Raw genomic sequence first — 22,090 nt, 5'->3', positions numbered from 1 at the left:
TATTTACATTTACATGAATGGATGGGAAGTCAGAACTTCCTCATCAAACCTTAATTGATTTAAGGATATTACTTTTTACAACCACCAAAATTTCAAACAATTAACATACCTCTCCTGAATTAAAACATGAAAGACAACTACATAACATTTGAATGTGACATTCTAACTTTACATGACATTGTTATAAATCTTCTGAAGTCATGTGGGAGACGAAATGATCCATTAACCATTTCTATTCAGGCAAAATGTATACAGTTTCCCAGCTAAATCCTGAAATGGCTTGTTTCCCCCCAAATTTTTGACGTTGCAGGGTGAATAAATGAATCCAATCATTTTCAGTTCAATTCTCAGGCACATAAATCAGGTACCAGAAAAGAATATAGCAAAACACAAACGTTCTCCACCAGCCCAAAGAAGGATAAGAAGGCTCACCTTATATTATTATCAACAGATATATGCCAATAAGGTAAGCAACCTAGAAGAAATGGACGCATTCTTGGAAACATATAAATTTCCAAGACTGAAATAGGAAGAAATTGACAACCTGAATAGAACAATAACTGTAATGAGATTAAAGTACTGATCAAAAACCTCCCAAAAAACAAGAGTCCAGGACCTGATGGATTCCCTGGGGAATTCTACCAAACATTCAAAGAAAAAAATAATACCTATTCTCCTGAAGCTGTTTCCAAAAATAGAACAGAAGGAAAACTTCCAGACTCTTTCTATGAAGCCAGCATTACCCTGATCACCATACCAGGCAAAGACCCCATCAAAAAGGAGAATTTGAGATCAATATCCCTGATGAATATGGATACCAAGATTCTCAACAAGATTCTACCTAATAGGATCCAAGAGTACATTAAAAAATATTATCCATCATGACTAAGTGGGATTTACCTGGAGGTTGCAAGGGTGGTTCAACATTCGCAAATCAATCAATGTGATAGAACAAATCAGTAAGAGAAGAGAGAAGAAACCATGGGCCTCTCAACTGATGCAGAAAAAGCATTTGACCAAATACAGCATCCTTTCCTGATTAAAACTCTTCAGAGTATAGGGATAGAGGGAACATTCCTCAACTTCATAAAATCCATCTATGTAAAACCCACAGGGAATATCATTCTCAATGGGGAAAAGCTGACAGCCTTGAGAAAAGGAACACAACAAGGATGCCCACTCTCCCCACTATTCTTCAACATAGTACTAGAAATCCTAGCAATAGCAATCAGACAACAAAAAGAAATAAAAGGTATTCAAATTGGCAATGAAAAAGTCAAACTCTCTTTCTTTGCAGATGACATGCTACTTTATATGGAAAACCCAAAAGACTCCACCTCCACATCCAAATTATTAGAAAACATACAGCAATTCAGTAACGTGGCAGGATACAAAATCAATGCACAGAAATCAGCTGCTTTCTCATACACTAACAATGAAACTCTAGAAAGGGAAATCAGAGAATCAATTCCATTTACAATAGCACTAAAATCCATTAGATACCTTGGAATAAACCTAACCAAAGAGGTGAAGTATCTCTACTCGAGGAACTACAGAACACTCATAAAAGAAATTGAAGAAGACCCAAAAAGATGGAAAAACATTCCATGCTCATAGATCGGAAGAATAAACATTGTTAAAATGTCTAGGCTGCCCAGAGCAATCTATACTTTCAACACCATCCCAATCAAAATATCATTGGAATTTTTTGAAGTGCTGGAACAAATGATCCTAAAATTTGTATGGAACCAGAAAAGACCCAAATTGCCAAGGAAATGCTGAAAAGGAAAAACAAAGCTGAGGGCATCATGTTTCCTGATTTCAAGCTTTATTACAAAGCTTTGACCGCCAAGACAGCATGGTACTGGCACAAAAACAGACACATAGACCAATGGAACAGAGTAGAGAGCCCAGATATGGACCCTCAATTTTATGGTCAAATAATCTTCAACAAAGCAGGAAAAAATATCGAGTGGAAAAAAGACAGTCTCTTCAATAAATGGTGCTGGGAAAATTGGACAGCTATGTAGAGAAGAATAAAACTCAAACATTCCCTTACACCATACACTAAGATAAACTCAAAATGGATGAAAGACCTCAATGTGAGACATGAATCCACCAAAATCCTAGAGGAGAACATAGGCAGCAACCTCTTCGACATCCACCACAGCAACTTCTTCCAAGACACGTCTCCAAAGGCAAGGGAAACAAAAGCAAAAAATGAACTTTTGGGACTTCATCAAGATCAAAAGCTTCTGCACAGCAAAGAGACAGTCAACAAAACAAAGAGGCAACCCATGGAATGGGAGAAGATATTCACAAATGACACTACAGATAAAAAGCTGATATCCAAGATCTATAAAGAACTTCTGCAACTCAACATCCAAAAAACAGATGATCAAGTCAAAAAATGGACAGAAGACATTAACATACACTTCTCCTATGAAAACATACAAATGGATAGCAGACATATGAAAAAATGTTCATCATCATTAGCCATGAGGAAGATATTAAGGATGGCACGTATAGCATGGAGCACTGGGTATGGTGCAAAAAACTGTTAAATGAATAAAAATGAATACTGTTAACACTGAAAAGAAATTAAAAAAAAACAACAACACATTGAGATACCACCTTACACCAGTTAGAATGGCCAAAATTAACAAGGCAAAAATCAACAAATGTTGGAGTGGCTGTGGAGAAAGGGGAACCCTCTTACACTGTTGGTGGGAATGCAAGTTGGTGCAGCCACTTCGGAAAACACTGTGGATATTCCTCAAAAAATTAAAAATAGAGATACCCTAGGACCCAGCAATTGCACAAATGAGTATTTACTTCAAAGATACAGATGTAGTGAAAAGAAGGGCCATATGTCCCCCAATGTTAATAGCAGCAATGTCCACAATAACTAAACTGTGAAAATAGCTGAGATACCCTTCAACAGATGAATGGATAAAGAACATGTGGTCCATATATACAATGGGATATTACTCAGCCATCAGAAAGGATAAATACCCAACTTTTGCATCAACATGGATGGGACTGGAAGAGATTATACTGAGTGAAATAAGTCAAGCAAAGAAAGTCAATTATCATTATGGTTTCATTTACTTGTGGAATATAAGTAATAATGTGGAGGACATTAGGAAAATGAAAGGAAAAGTGAAGGAGGGGAAATTGGAGGGGGAGATGAACCATGAGAGACTGTGGACTCCAAGAAACAGGCTGAAGGTTTTAGAGGGGAGGGGGGGTGGGGAAGATGGCTGAGCCTGGTAATGGGTATTAAGAAGGGCACAGGTTGCATGGAGCACTGGGTGTTATAGGCAAACAATGAATCATGGAACACTACATCAAAAACCAATGATGTATTGTATGGTGACTAACACAACACAATAAAAAAAAAGCTCACCTTATCCATGGATATGCCATGGAAGGCTTTGCAAAATATATTAGGTAAATCTAAATACTTTGTATGCATGCCACTCCAACAGGTCATCCAATGTAATAAATCCACCAAAGAATATGACTTAATAATGTCACATAATATTTGTACAAACTGTTTAATGTCATCTGATATACAGTTTTCATGTCTTGATTTTAGTGAATGTATTTTAGTTCTTAGAGACCTTTCTTATGTTCAAAAATAATTTTTATTCAATAAAGAATTTTATTAACTTTATCAAATGAGTGAGAAACTGAACATGCATAAATTTAATAACCTGTTCTAAAATTGTATTTTCTAGGTTATTCTTCTGAAAAGGATGCTTGTCTATATACTTTCTTTTGATATACCTTTATTTTTCCATAATAGTAGATAGTAACTTCAAGATTAAGGTCATTTATTAAAATAGTCCAAATGCCTTTTATATACCAGAAACTCTCCTGGGTCCAGGCCTTAGACAACTTTAATACATCTAGTTGGGCTCTCAAGTGTTAACATGTATAGAAGAACATATCTACAAATGGGACTTCAATAGCTCTGACTTTTCTCTGAAAGATGTTTCCATTAGAACAACTTCTAGAACTAGACGCCTGTTTTTGGTTCTTTTTTTTTTTTTTAAAAGATTTTATTTATTTATTTGTCAGAGACAGAGGGAGAGAGAGCGAGTGAGCACAGGCAGACAGAGAGGCAGGCAGAGGCAGAGAGAGAAGCAGGCTCCCCGAGCAAGGAGCCCGATGTGGGACTCGATCCCAGAACCCTTGGATCATGACCTGAGCTGAAGGCAGCTGCTTAACCAACTGAGCCACCCAGGCGTCCCGGTTCTTTTTTTATTAGAAACAAATATCTCTCTAAAACAACAGAAATTCTTTAATCTCCATTTATAGTCTTTCTTCAGTTTTTCAAATACAAAAAAACCCCATAGGACCTGCGCACCTTTCAAACACCTCCCTTACTTTGTTTTGAGTCCCTACTTAAATGCCACCTTCTCAAGTAAGCATATCCTGACCACCCCAGGTAAAATACTCCCTTCCCCAGTCTTTTTTTTTTTATAGTTATCACCTTTTTCATAGTATAAAACTTGGTTATTTATTATGATGTGTGCTTAGAATGTAAGCTTCATAAAGAAATCATTTATGTTTTGCCTATGCTTTACCTCAAAGCTTAGACTTGGCTGGCATCTAGAAGGCATGCAAGAAATATTTATTGAATGAATAAATGCTGTTCTTCTGTACAGAACACCTTCCTACCCTTTACTATTGCCTAATTAACCTCTACTTTCCTGACCTTCTAGAGCAAGAAAGGTCATCCAGCAATGTCTATTTTTGTCCCACTGAATACATCATGGCCATAATTGTACATTTCATTGTACTTTAATAGTGCAGGTCCAGAAGGGCAGATGCCATGGCTATTTCTCTTGCTTCTCCCTGCCATTGTAGTTCCAGCTGTCATCCAGGCAGAGGGCTGCTGCTCAATACACTTTTGTTAAATGAATTTTGGTGGAGTTGCGCATCACACATCAATTCTAATTCTTAGGTAAGCCCTTTATATCTGCCAAGTCTCTTCTAACACCACTCTTCTGAATCTCAGAGCTGTAGCCAAATGTGCCCTTTTCAGTTCCCTGAGGATGCCTTGATCACTTGATCTACTCTTTCTCCTTCCTGGAAACTACCCATCTCCACCTAGCTCCTTTATACACCCTTTACACAGTTCCCTTTGACATATCCTTTAGACCCTAGCTTAAACACTTTCCTAGGGAATCATCTTTTGCCCTCAAATTTCAGTTGAAGTCTTATTAGTACATTGTCACAAAATCTTATTTCTTTCCTTCATAGAAATAGGTTCTGTCCATTCTTAAATATTTGGTCATTTTTAAAATTTATTTTCAGCGTAACAATATTCATTGTTTTTGTACCACACCCAGTGCTCCATGCAATCCGTGCCCTCTATAATACCCACCACCTGGTACCCCGACCTCCCACCCCGCACCCCTTCAAAACCCTCAGATTGTTTTTGAGTCCATAGTCTCTCATGGTTCATCTCCCCTTCCAATTTCCCCCAACTCCCTTCCCCTCTCTATCTCCCCATGTCCTCCATGCTATTTGTTATGCTCCACAAATAAGTGAAACCATATGATAATTGACTCTCCCTGCTTGACTTATTTCACTCAGAATAATGTCTTCCAGTCCCGTCCATGTCACTACAAAAGTTGGGTATTCATCCTTTCTGATGGAGGCATAAGACTCCATAGTGTATATGGACCACATCTTCCTTATCCATTTGTCCGTTGAAGGGCATCTTGGTTCTTTCCACAGTTTGGCGACCATGACCATTGCTGTTATAAACATTGGGGTACAGATAGCTCTTCTTTTCACTACATCTGTATCTTTGGGGTAAATACCCAGGAGTGCAATTGCAGGGTCATAGGGAAGCTCTATTTTTAATTTCTTGAGGAATCTCCACACTGTTCTCCAAAGAGGCTGCACCAACTTGCATTCCCACCAACAGTAGAAGAGGGTTCCCCTTTCCTCCACATCCTCTCCAACACTTGTTGTTTCCTGTCTTACTAATTTTGGCCATAGCACCAAAAACCATAAGATACCTGGGAATATTTGGTCATTTTTAAAAATATCTGATTAAGGTCTATTTCCTCCACTAGACTGCAAGAACCGAGAGAGCAGTCACCATGCCTACCATGCCTACCATGGTGACCACGGATGAAAAGAATTAGCATTTGATTTCAAAGAAGGAGCTTGAGAAATGGCTACCACTGTTTCTAGTTTCCAAGGGAGGCAGCAGGCTCACAGATTATTCACTCCTGACCCAGGAAAATAATGACAAATTCTCTTTTCGTTTACTGTTTTACCTCTGTTACCCAGCACAATCCCTGGGACATAATAAGAACATAGCAAATATTCACTGAAAAAAATGAAAAACAGAATGTAGATGCTTAGAAAGAGATATGATAATGTCCTCCTGGACTGAATACTCTATATAAATTACTAATCTCAGTTATTTAGTCAAGCTATTTCCCAACAAAATCAGTTAAATGGCATTATTGCTTACAAATCAAGCTCTCTATATATTGACATCATAGAAACCGCTAAAGCTAAGGACAAGTTTATGACCTGTGGTGACATTGCTGAGGGACAAGTTGAATCTCTGAGAATCAAATTAATTTACAACAGACTGTGCTTTTCAGAATGTTGTCCTTCATAAACCATGCTATCTTTCAGAATCCTTAAGCATATGTTCTAACCTTTTTTTTTTTTTCCTTCAAACCTTTTAACAGAAAGGTTTCTAAGTCTTTTAAAAAAGTTAGAGAAAAATGGCGCACCTGGGTGGCTTAGTCAGTTAAGTGTCTTCCTTCAGCTCAGGTCATGATCCCAGCCCTGCATCAGGCTCCCTGCTCCATGGGGAGCCTGTTTTTCCCTCTCTCTCTGCCTGCTACTCCCCCCTGTTCGTGCTCGTTCTTTCTTTCTCTCTGTCAAATAACAATACAATGTTTTTTTTAAAAAAAGAGAAAATACAACTTACAATAAAGTTCATAGAATTAAGTCAACACATGTAAAAATATTCTATGAGGAATATTTTCAGAGTTTTAAATCCAGATGATAAGAACACATCCCTCTCTCATTGTACTAAATCAAGGACTTCCCTTTCTAGTTTGCTCCATTTGCATCTCCTAACTAAAGACCAGTGGGTATCCATGTGGGGGCCCTGGATGGTGCCTCAGCACACAGGAGCAAAACAGATGAAGGCACTGTAATGGTGGAAAATGGGGGAGTGGGATAAACATTCAATACAACAAGCTGAGAGGAATAAGCTACAGATGACCAGACCTAGCTCCAACAAAAGCCCTTGAGAATCCTTCTTAGCTCCCTGCCAGTTTTGTATTTCCTTCTGTTTGTGCTTCAGCTTTGTCCCTTGTATGGAGGCCACATACCTGTTTTTCTTTCCTCAAATTCTTCCTATCCTAACAGAATTCCTCTGGGCCCTGTATAAGACACAGTAATAGTTCATGGTTTCTGAAGCACACACAGAATTCTTATTACATGCAAAGAATCCTTGTGTTGTTGTCAAAGTGACTACTCCAATGTATTGGTTTATCTGTCTCTTTATCCTTTATTATTTCTCCTATCTTCCTCCTTCTCTGCCATCTTCTCTTTCTCTTCCCCTTTCTTTTAAAAATCCAACTAGGTTAAGACTATATTATGTCATTTGCAAAGAACCTAAGAAAGAATCACCAAAATGTCAAAGTCAGGGGAGCACCCACCATTCCAGAGCAAGTTGAACCAATGGTCAAGTAGGCATAGAATTCAAGCATGGATACCTCTAAGACTGAGAAAAGTGATGGGATGAGAAGAAAGAAATGTTCAAGCCAGGGTGTTCTCTCCAAGGAATTCCTTCTAACCCTGCCCTTTCAGACTCTAGTCTAGATTATCTAAAAGTCAGGTGAGAGTAAGGAGGTATATAGAAAGAAATGAGGATATCAAAAGGGAAAAGGGGGTCACAGGGAAAAGAGAAAGCTGGAAGGCAGTAGTCAACAATATTTAATAGTGAGACAATCATGGACAAATACAGATGGAACCATATGATTTAAGAGAATCCAATACACACACAGTATCTTAGTAAGTATCTCTGAGCCAATGAAAGCAAGTAGGATAATAAATATAGAAAAGCTTAGGGCTGCAACTCTTAATTTATCCTATGTAAGCTCTAACCCCGTCACCATCTGTGAGTACTATAGATGGTTTTTCAAGGTGGCTTAGCCCCACAGACATTATCCCAGAATGATTACATTCCAAAGCTAGTTGTATTAGGTTTGGTAATACCAAAGTAGATGTTTCACAGGTTTTGGGTTAACTAGAAATAGTCTATGACTTAGAAAATGTTGGCCTTGATTTTTTTCTAACCAGTCTCCCTCCCAACTTCTGCCCCCAACCTTCTTTTAACTTTTCTGAAAATTTCTGAGGAATGCTGAGTGTTCAATTTTTACCCATCTGTAATTATCTACAACACTATTTTATGAGAACTACAGAATTCCTTCCAATGGTTATAGCAGTGGCCTATCAATACAGTCCTTTACCTGACCATGAGTATGTATGTGTACAATACATCTGATCATATACGTGATGATATATTATAATAGCAGGTGTCATAAGCCTTTTTATGTCTGTAATCCCTGCAACTTCATTTAATCATAAGCAATTAACATGAGTGACTAATTTATGTTAAATGCTCTATTGTAGTGGTTTAAGAATTTTCTTTTTGTTGTTTAATGATAGAGAAGAAGATACCATTGTTAGAGACAAGAAGTTTAAGGCAGTAACCAGAGGAAATGACATTTTACTGGAATAAAAAAAACAATTCACGCAAAGAAAGAAGAAAGCAGAGATAAGGCTTTAAGAAACTGTGGTATAAGTAGGTAAGATTAACTATGTTTAGAACAACCTTGTGCTGATAAAGCTATTTAAAGTCAAATTGATTGGATCCTTAGACATGTCGGACTATTGGCCCCTCACAATCACAAGGAAAAGGCAGTAATTTCATTGGTAAAGTGAATGCCTCAAGTATAATTGGTAGGGGTGTGTGTGTGTGTGTGTGTGTGTGTGTGTGTGTATCTGTCACATTCAGAACAGTAAATTGTATTTTTCCTTAATGTTGATATTTTGGTGTATGTACATATGTTTTGTTGAAAATGTTTTCAATTTTTTTTAACGGTAAAATGTTGTTTCCAATTAGGAAGAAAAATAAAAATATGAAAATACACAACTTACTTTTTGTTAATGGCACTGGTTATGTTTCAAGGATATAATTACATGAGTCAGATTGAATGAGGGACTGAAAGGCTAAGTATCTCCTCCAATAAAACTCTAGAACTTAAATATCCTGCTATGTCCTCATCAAGTCTATAACTGAAGTTTTTCAGGAAAAAAAATATGAAGGTGTTCAGCTTCTTATGATTTGACTGAATGTGATCCCTTTTGTTTTTTTTTTCTTTTTAACTTTTGTCCTCTCTTTAACTGTAGCTTTTAAGAGGACATAAACAATATTCCTCTGACCAGTTCTCTAATACAGGTTATTCATCTATAATTTAAAAAAAAAAGTGGAACTGCCTTCATATATTTCTCCAAAGTCCAGGAAGCTAGTGAGAACAAACAGTGGATAGTTAATGAAAGGGAAATGTGTACAAATGAGACATAATTTGACTTAGTTTAAATAAATATATTGTATTGTAAATATTTATAATATACAAACTATATTATACATTTTCTAAATATTTCATGAATTGCAATTAATTATTTTGAATGACACAGTTAGTGTATTAAAGAAAATAATCTGACCTTCAGTTGTTCTTCCAAAGCAGCGGTTGCATAGTCTCCACTAGATTCATCGACCACCACCACCATGTGAGTGAGAGAATTGACCCTGACTTGTTCCTGTTCTAAGTCTTCTTGAAGCACCTGTAAGATTAAAAAAGTAAAAGCAATCAGAATAATAGTCTCCTGAACTGAATGCCAGAAAACATTTTCCCCAAATGTGTGGGATTTAATTTCTGTCATGTTTTGGGTAATGTAATTTTTTATTAAACCAGAACCATTCCAAGCAAATTTTCTGCTATGGTGCTCAGCAAAATTAGCACATTTCTACTGTCAACTGAACGTGGAAGTACACTGAGGGAGCATCTGTTGAGAAAAGCATGGGAGGATGTTCTACACCTTATTCCACCTCCTCTCACCTTCTTCAGGACTTTATTCCTAGAATTACCTGCTGTCTCGCATCTTCAGCATCTCCTCTACTGAAGCTCATCATTATCAACTGTAACAAGACAAACTCTCTTGAAGTAAAGAACCCTTCCTGCTACTGCCTTATTATTTGTTCCCCTTCACTGAAAAATATTTTGTTTTCTACACTTACTCTTGCCATTTCCTTATCCTACTATTCTCTTTGACTGAAGATCAATAAACTTTTGCTGATTGAATGGTGCCAGGCAGAGGGGTAAGGGCAAATGCACAAATGTGTTTGGATAAAGATTACAATCTAATAGGAGGGATTTGCTTTTGAAAAATTGTAATTACAACTACACTGATATCATATATAACCATAAAATGGTAGTCTAATCTTTCAAAAATCATAGTATACAGCTTTTTAAAATAAAGATAAACAGGATAAACAGAGCGATAAATAGAGAAGGAGTAACAGAGAAGGATGCTCTAGAACTGAGACATCTTGCCTGGGAGCTCCAGTTCCCTCAAGTCCTTATCATATTACCCTCATTGTGATTAGAAAATCCTTCATGGGTACCCAAAATGTCTCATCAGCTAGTTTGCTCCCTGGAATGTTTTATTATATAAGAATGGAGAAACAGGTTTGGGACAAGGTCTGTTAATTTCTGGAAAATCTGCAGTCCTTTCCTGTTAGACAATGATGTTTGGTACCTATCATACCAGCTCATTGTTATGCAAACCCTATGGTAGATGTAAGCTAACTTATTTGGGATTGGTCACAGCACAAACTCAAAGACATGAGCATTTTTATCCTAGGACTTTCATTTTTTGAGTCTCAACATTTTAGAGCACTATCAAATCACTTACTTTTAGTTCCTCTCTCTAGATTTTCATGCCATATTTTCAAGTGAAGCAATTTAGAATAAAATGACTATGCATTTATTTTGTGTGTGGAGTCTATACTGCCTATCACGCTTTTGACATTCCAGAGCTTACACTGGGTAATAAAACTCTTTCTGCCATGAGGCTGAAAATGGAAACATTAACATTCAGAATTGTCCTTGAAAGCTATATTGAGTCTATGTTTTCTGAGTTACATAAGGCAAGACTGGAAGCATTTCAACTGTGTCAGCCAGAAATTGTAAAAATAATTAGAATAATATTTTGGTGGCCATAAGTTCATTTCCTTAATCTGTCCAAATTCTTTCCCCCTACCATTCAAGTATGAGAGTATACACAATCACATGTATTAAAAGCAACTATGAAATAATGCTATACTGCTCACATTTTTACATCTAAATTATTGTTTTCACTGGTTTAATATATCTTAAAAAAGGAACTTGAGAAAAATCATCATTTGATTGTGAAGTACTAATATTAAAACTGGGTTTGGTCTTTCTAAATCATATGTGATCAAATGTACTACTTATTTTCTCCAGCATTTAGATTTCTGATTTTGTTTCGCTTATCTAATTGCTTTATAATCAGAAATTACATTCTTGCCATATTTTTCCCCCAGGGAAGATTGGTTTGTTTATTTAACTTTCTATTGTGAAGAATTTGAAACATACACAAAAGTCAACAGAAATATTAAAGTCCATGTGCTGACCACCAGATCTAACTTCCATCAACCCAAGGCTGGTTCTCTCTACCCACGCCTCATCCCCTATTATTTTTGTTGCAAAATTTAAATATTATGTGACTTCATTCTTAATTTAAGTATATAGTTCTAAGAATAATCACTATTTTGAACATAATCACAATAGTACAATTTTTAGATCAAAAAACCAATAATTTATTAATATTACTATTTAAATTTCAGATTACCTCAAAAATGACATATTCTTTTCAGTTTGTTTGAATCAAAATTCAAATAAAATTCACACCATGGTTTGGTTGCAATTCTGTGTCTCTTAAATCTCTTCTGATCTATAAGATTCCCCTCCCATCTCTTCTAATTTATTTAATTTGCTGTATTATATTGTATCGTATTGTATTCTAATTCCAGTATAGTTAATACACAGTGTTATATTAGTTTCAGGTGTACAATATAGTGATTCAACAATTCCATATATTACTCAGTGCACATCAAGATAAGTGTACTCTTTTTTTTTGTCAAAGGAAATTTTTATTTATTTATTTATTGTGTTATGTTAGTCCCATAAATACATTGCCATTCTTATTTAAATTTTATGCTTTTGCAGGAGTGCTAACACAGAGAATGACTAAAGCTAGTTGTGGGTTGATAGCTTCAAAATCAAACATAAGACCTATGAGGATTTATAGTGAGTAAAGGGAAACAAAGGAACATGGGAAAGGCACTCCAGTGCCTCAAATTCTTGGAAGAGAGCACAGCACCAGGGGATATTAGCATATACTATTTGATTTAAGTTATTTCCAGTACTTCTTTTTCTCTTCTATGACTTTTTTCAAATTATACCTCTTCTTTTACTCATATTCAGGGATTAAAACAAAAAGGGTTAAACTTAACTTTTCTGAGCATACTCCATAGCCTCAAAACAGAAGCCACTGAAACATAATCATATTTCCTATTTCCCCAGATCTGCCCTCTGAAAATAAATAGAATGCATACCATAGTATTTGTTAATGCCCCCAGTAACATCAAAAGACAAAATACTATAAAATATCCAATGTCTAGAGTTCATTTTTTAAAAAAGTTGATTCTTGGAAGGAACAAAAATGTCACATACAGAGAGCTGGGATTAAAAAGTTAAATTTTTCTGCTCACCTACATATCCACGAATAAGGGCCTAGATCATCAGTAGAAACTAGGCCTTCCTGCTTCCCTCTTTGAGAAAATATAGATTTCAAAGACTACTAATTTTTAAAATACATTACAATTTTTAAAGCTATTTTAAAATGAATTTTAATTAAGTATTTCTTATGGATTTGTATTTCTCTTAGCTGGATTTATACAATAGAGATTTACAGTAGATTTGCTAATTGATCCTAAAATTATGAGCCAAATTTTTCCAAATATAGATATATACCCAGAGAAGTACGCTAACATTTTTGCATATCAGGAAATAATACTTTCAAATTGAGAGGCTGTAATATGATTGTTAAAGTATATTTTTCTTGCCTAAAAGCATATAAATTATTTACAGAAACACAAGTACATGCTAGGTATTTTATTAGTATTTCTTGCCATTATTTTTATTCAAGTAATGCATTTGTTACACTTACCAGATGAAAAAAAATTCAGGCTCCTAATTACATTTCTATACCATTATTAGATAGATACAAATGTCAGCAATGTTTGTTCTCTAATGTCAACAAACAATCTCTTTTTTCCTTATGACAAGAGAAAAGGCCAACAGTGAAATTTAACATTAAAAATGCTCAGATTTGATGAACAGATTTTGTTATACCTCTGTAAATAATTCTATTTCTTCTAAATTATTCTGTAGTTAAAGGTCCTGACCAAATTTGTTATTCCCTTAGTACATATTCACAATTTTGTGATTTAAATATGTCTTTTCTTCTATTCCCTTCAAATGTCATCAGTAGTAGTGAACCCTTCTTGCCCTGACCCATGTCAACTTGTTTTTCAAAAACTGGCTCAGAATAATCACTGAGGAAGAGTCACTTTAGTGTTTACTCCAAATTTAAGTGGTTTAACTCTTTATTAGCACACAGGTAAAGTAATGCTTGGAAAATAAAGGAATGGAAATATGTAAGGCTAGGGAATTATTAGATTTGATGTGCAGAGGTGAAGATGAACCATTAATAGAAACTTTGAGAAAAAGAACACAAAAACAAGGTCTCTCATAATCTCTCTAGGAGGTTCTACAATACTTCCCTTGGCCATAGTATATGCTCAGTAACATGCCTACATGCATACACTGTTTCATTACTTCTACTTCAATGATCAACCAACATAAAATTGCCAACACCGAGTCTTACATGCACACACATGTGGACACGTACACACACACACACACACACACACATATATACACACACACACATCTAGAAACCACACAGATCATATGCTATGCATGGATGCTAAGACCATCTGCTGCCTCCCAGGTATTACTTTAAATTGGTGAGTGCTGTGAATTATGTAAGACTGATGATTACAGATCTGTACCCCTGAAGCAAATAATACATTATATATTAAATAAAACAATTAATATAATTAAAAGATGTTCAACAAAATATAAAATTTAAGTAATCTGCCGAATTTTAGTTTAGCCTAAGAAAAGGTACACAAAAAGAAAGGATGATGAGAACAAAACTTGTATCCCACAGAAGAGTTTCTAGAAACATGGGATAAGACCAATGCCTAGGAAAACAGTATTTTAAAAAATAGCTATTTCAGGAACAACAACAAGTCCCTAAACACTTATGAACAATTAGCTAATGCAATACATCTTGATATGAATTGACTTCATTTTCAGATAAAAACATCCTGGCCAAATCAGGAAAATTTATGATTTCTTAAGAAATGATGAAAAGGTAGGCAATTTATCCTTCTATTTCACCTTTTCTCTTATGGCCATTCTTACTTCCGTCTTTCCATCAGCTCTACACTGGCCTAGGCTCTGTAGCTCCTGCTTCCCTGAGAGAAATGATCTGGAAATGACTTGTCATTTTATTTTCTGTCCAATATTCACTTTGCTAAGCCTGACTGGTCACAGTGCAGTCCAGTTCTTCAGGAGGATCTATTTATAGTATGTAATTCTGTTGTACACTTGCAGAATATTTTTTAAAAAGCTACCTCAACAGGCCTTCCTAGAAGACCTTTTATTTTGATATCCATTTGCTAAATGCAATTGTATAGTTATATTAGTCTTTATATCAGAACCCACTCTTTTTTACCTTCTTGTTAGAAATAAATGTTTATGTTTCAGCCAACTCCTAAGCTACCAAAGGTGGGCTCTAAAGAATATTTCAAAGACCTCTGAAAGATTTTAAAAAACTAAATATTCCCACCTAAAGCTTCCCAAGTGCAAAATGAGAGTTCAAGAAATATGAAAAATTGTTTTAAAAACAGAGTTGGTAATTAATGTATCCTGCCTTGAAGAAGTTTAAGTAGGATACGGTATGGTATGGATGAAAGACTAATAAAAATCTATGCATGTTTAATGGTGTGGGATATGAAGTCAGATTTCCTGGGTTTGATTTCTGGATGCATTGCTAACCAGTTATGTGACCTTGAGAAAGTTTTCAATCACATCAAGCCTCAACTTACTAATTTTCAAACTTGGGATAATAAGAGTACCTATCTCTTTATGTGGTTAGGAATTCTGAATATGATATAATTGCTTAGCACATTGCCTGACACACAGCATGAACTCCCTAAACATTAACAGCTAGTACTAAAATTTCACATTTAGGCACATTCAGAACAAAGACTTCAAAGCCTACTGCAAAAGCCTACTGCAAGAAGCCAATAGTCACCTCATTCACCCTCATCTAATTCCTGCTGTCTATCATCTTCTAATACGTACCATAATTACAGATAGGGTGTGCTCTTGGCAATTCGGGAATGAAGGGCTGAAGTTATAGCCAATATTTAGGATTTGGAAAAATATAAAATGAATTTTATTTTATTCTATAAGACAAAACCAACTATTTTTTTATTATGTTCATTTAGCCACTGTATAGTACATCATTAGTTTTTGATGTAGTGTTCAATGATTCATTAGTTACATATAACACCCATTGCTCATCAGAAAATACAGAAGTAAGACTTTAACTTCCAAACTATTATGAGATTAACAACAGAAGCTTTAACCTAACTGATCTAGTGATCACCTACATTGCTAAAAAATGAGTATGGTCAGAAAAGGTATATGATGGGGGAAGGAGGACAGACTCTAATCACTAGATAATAGACTTCAATTCTCATACTTTTCCTCCTTCCTCTGTAATCCATGCACGCAGGCATCCATACATCCTGCCCATAGTTATACTGCGGAAAACAGTAATTAAAGTGAGCACTAAGAAAATATAATAAATATCATGCCTTTAGCCTAACAATAATTAATGAAAAAGAAAAGAGCAGGAATATTGAGAGAGAGGGGCAAGGGGGAAGTTTTCAGACAGAGCACAGAGAAGTGATATGCATGTCAATGTGCTATTCCCTTCTACTGATTATCCTTCTGCTCAGACACCACTGCTATTCTCATCATGAGCCTATTTTGTTTTATGTTCCCTTTCTAGTTCCTTTTGCCCTAATTTTAAAGAAAGAGCTACAGGATTAACGCTGAAAATCATTTCCTTAACCATTTTAAATCTGAGCACTTCATCTGCAGTTACCACTAATGTGCTTTTTCCCCATTGCTGACTCTGAGTCTGAGGACCTACATACAGTCTCTCCATCTCTTCCATCTAAACATTCCCAAGCCAGGGAAAATCAAGTGCCACACTTGCCCAATCTCCTTGCTACTCTCTGCATTTGATCTAGCCTCTAGGATAGCTACTGGAGTCAAACTTCCTTGGAATCTAAGAAAAAAGGTCAAGATGGAAAGCCAGAATCTGTTCATTACTATTTAATTTACCTCAAGCAATTCCTTAACCTCACTGAACACAATGGAGTATTACTCAGCCATCAGAAAGGATGAACATGGATCAACATGGATGGAACTGGAGGGGATTATAATAATTGACATAAATCAGGTAGAGAAAGACAATTATATGGTTTCACTCATATGTGGAACATAAGGAATACTGTGGAGGACCACCAGGAAAGAAAGGGAAAACTGAATGGGAAGAAATCAGAGAGGGAGACAAACCATGGGAGACTCCGGACTCAAAGAACCAAACTGAGGGTTACAGAATGGAAGGGGGTGGGGGAGGCGGGATAACCAGGTGATGAGTATTAAGAACATATGTTGTGATGAGCCCTGAGTATTATATGCAACTAATGAATCATTTAACACTACATCAAAAACTAATGATGTACTATATGCCAGTTAACTGAACATAATAACACGTAATAACAACAAAAAAAGAACACAAAGAGGGAGAAATCAGTCAATCAATCAATCAGTCCCTCCAGGACAGGTTTCGGACTGGAACTAAATGCGATAATACTTTAGAATCAGCTACCATAAAACTTAGAGTTGCTAGGTGGTGATAAAATGCTGATTCTTCTTCTAGTTCTGACACTATCACTTTATTATTCAATTTTTAGACTAAGATCCATGGAAACAGTCTCTCTGGGCATCAGTATTTACTACCAAATCTTTCAATAATCACATCATATATTTTCTAATTACTATATACACTTACTGTACTAAAACTATAGAACATCATATAAAAATATCAAATTTAGGGGCTCCTGGGTGACTCAGTTGGTTAAGTGTCTGACTCTTGGTTTCAGTTCAGGTCTTGATCTCAGATTGGTGAGGTCAAGCTCCGAGTTGGACTCCATGCTCAGTGGGGAGTCTGCTTGAGATTCTTTCCCTCTCCCCTCCATGCTCTCTCTCTCTCCTTCTCTTCTGCCATGGAACCCTACAGCAAAAACTAATGATATACTGTACAGTGACTAGCATAACATAATAAAAAAATTGAATCTAAACTATTATCCAGTATAAATGAACTCTACAATCTGTAGTTCCATTAAAAAACAGTACTACTGGGACACCTGAGTGGCTAAGTTGGTTAAGCTGCTGCCTTCAGCTCAGGTCATGATCCCAGAGTCCTGGGATCAAGGCCCACATCGGGAACCTTGCTCATCAGGGAGCCTGCTTCTCTCGCTGCCTTTGCCTGCCACTCTGCCTGCTTGTGCTTTCTGTCTCTCCCTCTGACAAATAAATAAATAACGGAGTACTACCAATTGTACTACTAGAAATCATTTTGCTCATAACAGAACTATTAAACACAAAATTATAGTACACTGTAGTTACCAATTTTATAGTCATTAGAAAGAGACACAGTAAAAATTTTTTTTAAATTAAAAAAGAGACACAGTGTCATATTCAACCTTATTTTTTTTTAAGATTTTATTTATTTATTTGACAGAGAAAGATCACAAGTAGGCAGAGAGAGAGAGAGGAAGCAGTCTCCCCGCCGAGTGGAGAGCCCGATGCAGGACTCGATCCCAGGACCCTGAGACCATGACCTGAGCCGAAGGCGGTGGCTTAACCCACTGAGCCACCCAGGTGTCCCTCAACCTTATTTTTAATGAGACTGTATTTATAGTCTTTTGTCATAAGACACATGAATATATTTTTCAAGAAAAATTATTTTCTTAAAACTCATATTATCATATCTTTTGTGACTTTCTTGTGAAAAATTTTCCCCTAAAATGCATTCTAAAATGTTTTATACATGTAAATAATTCATTTACATTATTAATATTGCATTACCTATTCAAGGAAACTGAAATTAATTGGTATTGGTTCAGAAAAACAGAGATACTTTACATTAGAATAATTCCTTAAGTGAGAGATAGAGTCATCTGTTTTCCTTTTTGTTTTCTTTAGCCCCCTCAGAGTCAGAAACTTCTAATAAAGAAATATTATAGGAGAAATTAAGAATAAAAAAATAAAGCTAGTGTCTCTAAGAGTATGGCGTCTTGGATAGTTGTATTTCAGTAGATGTGCTGATGTATTTGAAAACAAGGCTGTGATATTTTGAGCAATGTAATGTTACTGAATCAGTATTCAGTGATTTTTAATGAACCAATTAGTAATCTCTTAGCTGGAATAGTTTGATTTGTTGAAAGAATGTGAGTGTGATTTTATCATCATCATTATTATTTTAATTAAATTAATAGAATATCTAGTATGTAAAATTATTCTTGGAATCTGCTGCTTGCTTATAGCATAGAGATGGGAAATTAGATGCTTTCTCAAGTAGATTTTATTTATTTTTTATTATTATTTTTATTATGTTATGTTAGTCACCATACATTATATCATTAGTTTTTGATGTAGTGTTCCATGATTCATTGTTTAAATATAACAGACAGTGCTCCATGCAAAATGTGCCCTCCTTACTACCCATAAAGTAGATTTTAAGAAATTAAAACTGAGATCTGGCAAATACAATTCAGTTGAATATGAAGAGTGATACTGTCTTTTTCTAATTTAACATGCCACTTCCTGATATCAAAAGAATGTTATTATCACACAAATCAATCTCACTTGACTTGGAGACATGTCCAATGTTATACTGTTAATATACAAAAAGTAATAGCTAAGATCATTCATATAATTCTAGGTACCAGGTATTATTCTAAGTGGTTTTTATTCAATTATGTGTCCAATGTTTTTATCATCCCTGTAAGGTCAATATCATCATAATCATTGTCCTGATTTCACACCTGGGGAAACTGAGGCATAAAATGGTTAAGTTACCTCTGTTAAGTAATTAACAGTAATTATCATCTTGCAAATGATAGAGTTACGTCTTCATCCTAGGCATTCTGGCTGCAGTCTATAATATACTGCCTCTATATTAGAGATATTAATACACTTAAATATGCATAAGAGATAGATAGGTCTGTTTTGTATAATGGCACAACTTAAGGCCCATAAAAAGAAACTTAAACTGTTGTATGTTAAGTGTATGTGTATGTGTGTATACTCAGTTGAGTTCCAGGTTCTAGCCCTCTGGTGACACCTCAATTCAACCTATTACGTTTTAACGACTACTACCACAAGGCCCGCTTTAAAAATACATACACACACACAGACACAATATGTGTATGTTCTTATTGTTTGAAAGCAGTGTGAAGACAGAGTCATTTTAGCAATAAATGGTAATCAGAACAGCATTTAATATGGGGTTTGGGGCATTAGTAGGAGGTTCAAGTGACTTTTTTCTGTGTGGTTTAGTTTCTTCAACTGTATTTAACTTCTCTCTCATGAATCCTTCCTATCTGGATATTCTCTCTTGGCACATATTTGTCATCATGCTGTATATGTGATATAGTCATGGGATCTCCCACCTGAGAGAATACATGTTTTCCTCCCAGGGTTCCTATTCTGTGCCCCTTGAAGGTCAAGTAAGATCTACATGGAATCAAAAAAAAAAAAAAAGAGGCCTTCTCTCTCCTTGCTTAATAAGAATCTGGAGGAAAAGATTAATTTATAAGGTCAGTTTAAAAAGGGGCCAACCAGACCTAATTTATCCTGTGACTGAGGCCAAAGGGCAAAAAGTCCTTATACTTTGTATTAACTTCACTATAATTCAAAAGGCCACAGTTCTGCACACAAATTTAAGAATAGAGTCTTAGGATTACAGATAGTATAGTTTGACCAGCTGGTCCACTCTTCACATATTCCTCACAAATTGATCACCCTGTGGCAGGTACCCAGCTAAAAAGTTGATTCCATCAAAAGGATTTCCTTTTCCACATAAGCAAGAGTTACAAGCTTGATTCCTATGGACATATCCAGGTATGACTCCTGGTGGAATCTTCTGTGATATTTACAAAGGATGCTAAGATTGCAATCATTGAGGAATTTTTTTTTTTGCAGCAATGTCCACAATAGCCAAACTATGGAAAGAACCTAGATGTCCATCAACAGATGAATGGATCAAGAAGATGTGGTATATATACACAATGGAATACTATGCAGCCATCAAAAGAAACGAAATCTTGCCATTTGCAGCAACATGGATGGAACTAGAGCGTATCATGCTTAGCGAAATAAGTCATTGAGGAATTTTAACAGGAAATGAAATACAGATAGACATAAAGAATAAATATAAGAGGTAGCAATAGGGCATTCACGGTATCTCTCCACATAACATGTGTTACAGATGTGTTCCTTCTTCATCTATGAGTTGTTTCCTTGCCCCTACTCATAATTTTTTAATTAAGTTGTCATATCCATGTGTCTGTAAGGAATCAATGATGAGGTTTTTGTATATGATGAAACTAGTCAGAACTGTTTATAGTGTCTGCTCAAAAAAAAAACATTTACAGAGAATCAGTTACATACTAAGTACTTGGCTACATAGTAGAGAAACATGGAAGCAATCTATCTGGTTCTCTGGCTGTAGCATAGTATTTTTTCATGATTATATTGTTTATCTTTATTGCCATAGCCATCAAACATCCATTACTTACTAGGTAAGTAAGGAAGGAAGGAAGGAAGACCCACTTACTAGGGTCAGAGGAAATAAAATGGAATTTCACAGCGTAACTAATAATATACTTTTAATCTTACTAAAAATGGAAGGAGAGCTAACCAGTTATTAAAAGCATGACTTGATTCCATGGCATTCTTAGGCTTTTCAGAATCCCACTCTTCCCAATTACTGCATTTCTATCTTAGTACTGTCTATTTTTCAAAATCCAACTTTGCTCCCCAGTTGCCCAGTCTTACAATCTATTACTTCATGTCCTTTGCTCATTTCCTAAACTTAGTCCTGCTGGTCTGCTGTTGATTTCTGAAATGTGTCCTACACCTGTTAAGAATTTTCATTGATGGGGGGCCTGGGTGGTTCACTCGTTAAATGTCTGCCTTCAGATCGGGTCCTAATCCCAGAGTACCTAATCAGCCCCACATCCGGCTTTCTGCTCAGCAGGAGCCTGCTTCTCCCTCTCCTTGCTGCTCCCCCTGCTTGTGCGCTCTCTCTCTCTCTCTCTCTCTGTGTGTCAAATAAATAAATAAATAAATAAACTCTTAAGAAAAAAAGAAAAACAAAAAAATAATTTTCATTGACACTGCCTCCATTCAGGCTCTATATGCTTTCTGCAGTATCCTCCTACCATGTCTCTGGCTTCCTATTCATCTGTGCTCTGATTTATCTTACAAGATATATCTCCCTTAAAAATTTGGGCGCCTGGGTGGCTCAGTGGTTTAAGCCGCTGCCTTCGGCTCAGGTCATGATCTCAGGGTCCTGGGATCGAGTCCCGCATCGGGCTCCCTGCTCAGCAGGGAGCCTGCTTTCCTCTCTGTCTCTCTGCCTGCCTCTCCATCTACTTGTG

The 22,090-nt window shown here is 36.0% G+C and overlaps 1 protein-coding gene across 7 annotated transcripts in view; it reads right to left on the bottom strand.

The window, feature by feature from the left end:
* The window catches only part of DMD (dystrophin), a 1,990,807-nt gene that overhangs the window by 1,485,679 nt on the left and 483,038 nt on the right, over positions 1 to 22,090 (bottom strand). For all 7 annotated transcript variants that reach the window (XM_044235639.1, XM_044235638.1, XM_044235634.1 and 4 more), the window contains one exon: positions 9,787 to 9,906. In XM_044235639.1, the coding sequence (XP_044091574.1) occupies positions 9,787 to 9,906 (120 nt within the window). The remainder of the gene's footprint in view (positions 1 to 9,786; positions 9,907 to 22,090) is intronic.

This window comes from Neovison vison, chromosome X (genome assembly GCF_020171115.1).
Source record: "Neovison vison isolate M4711 chromosome X, ASM_NN_V1, whole genome shotgun sequence".
Classification (NCBI taxonomy): domain Eukaryota; kingdom Metazoa; phylum Chordata; class Mammalia; order Carnivora; family Mustelidae; genus Neogale; species Neogale vison.
The sequence above is the reverse complement of the archived record's forward strand: the minus strand, read 5'-3'. Positions and strand labels throughout refer to the sequence as shown.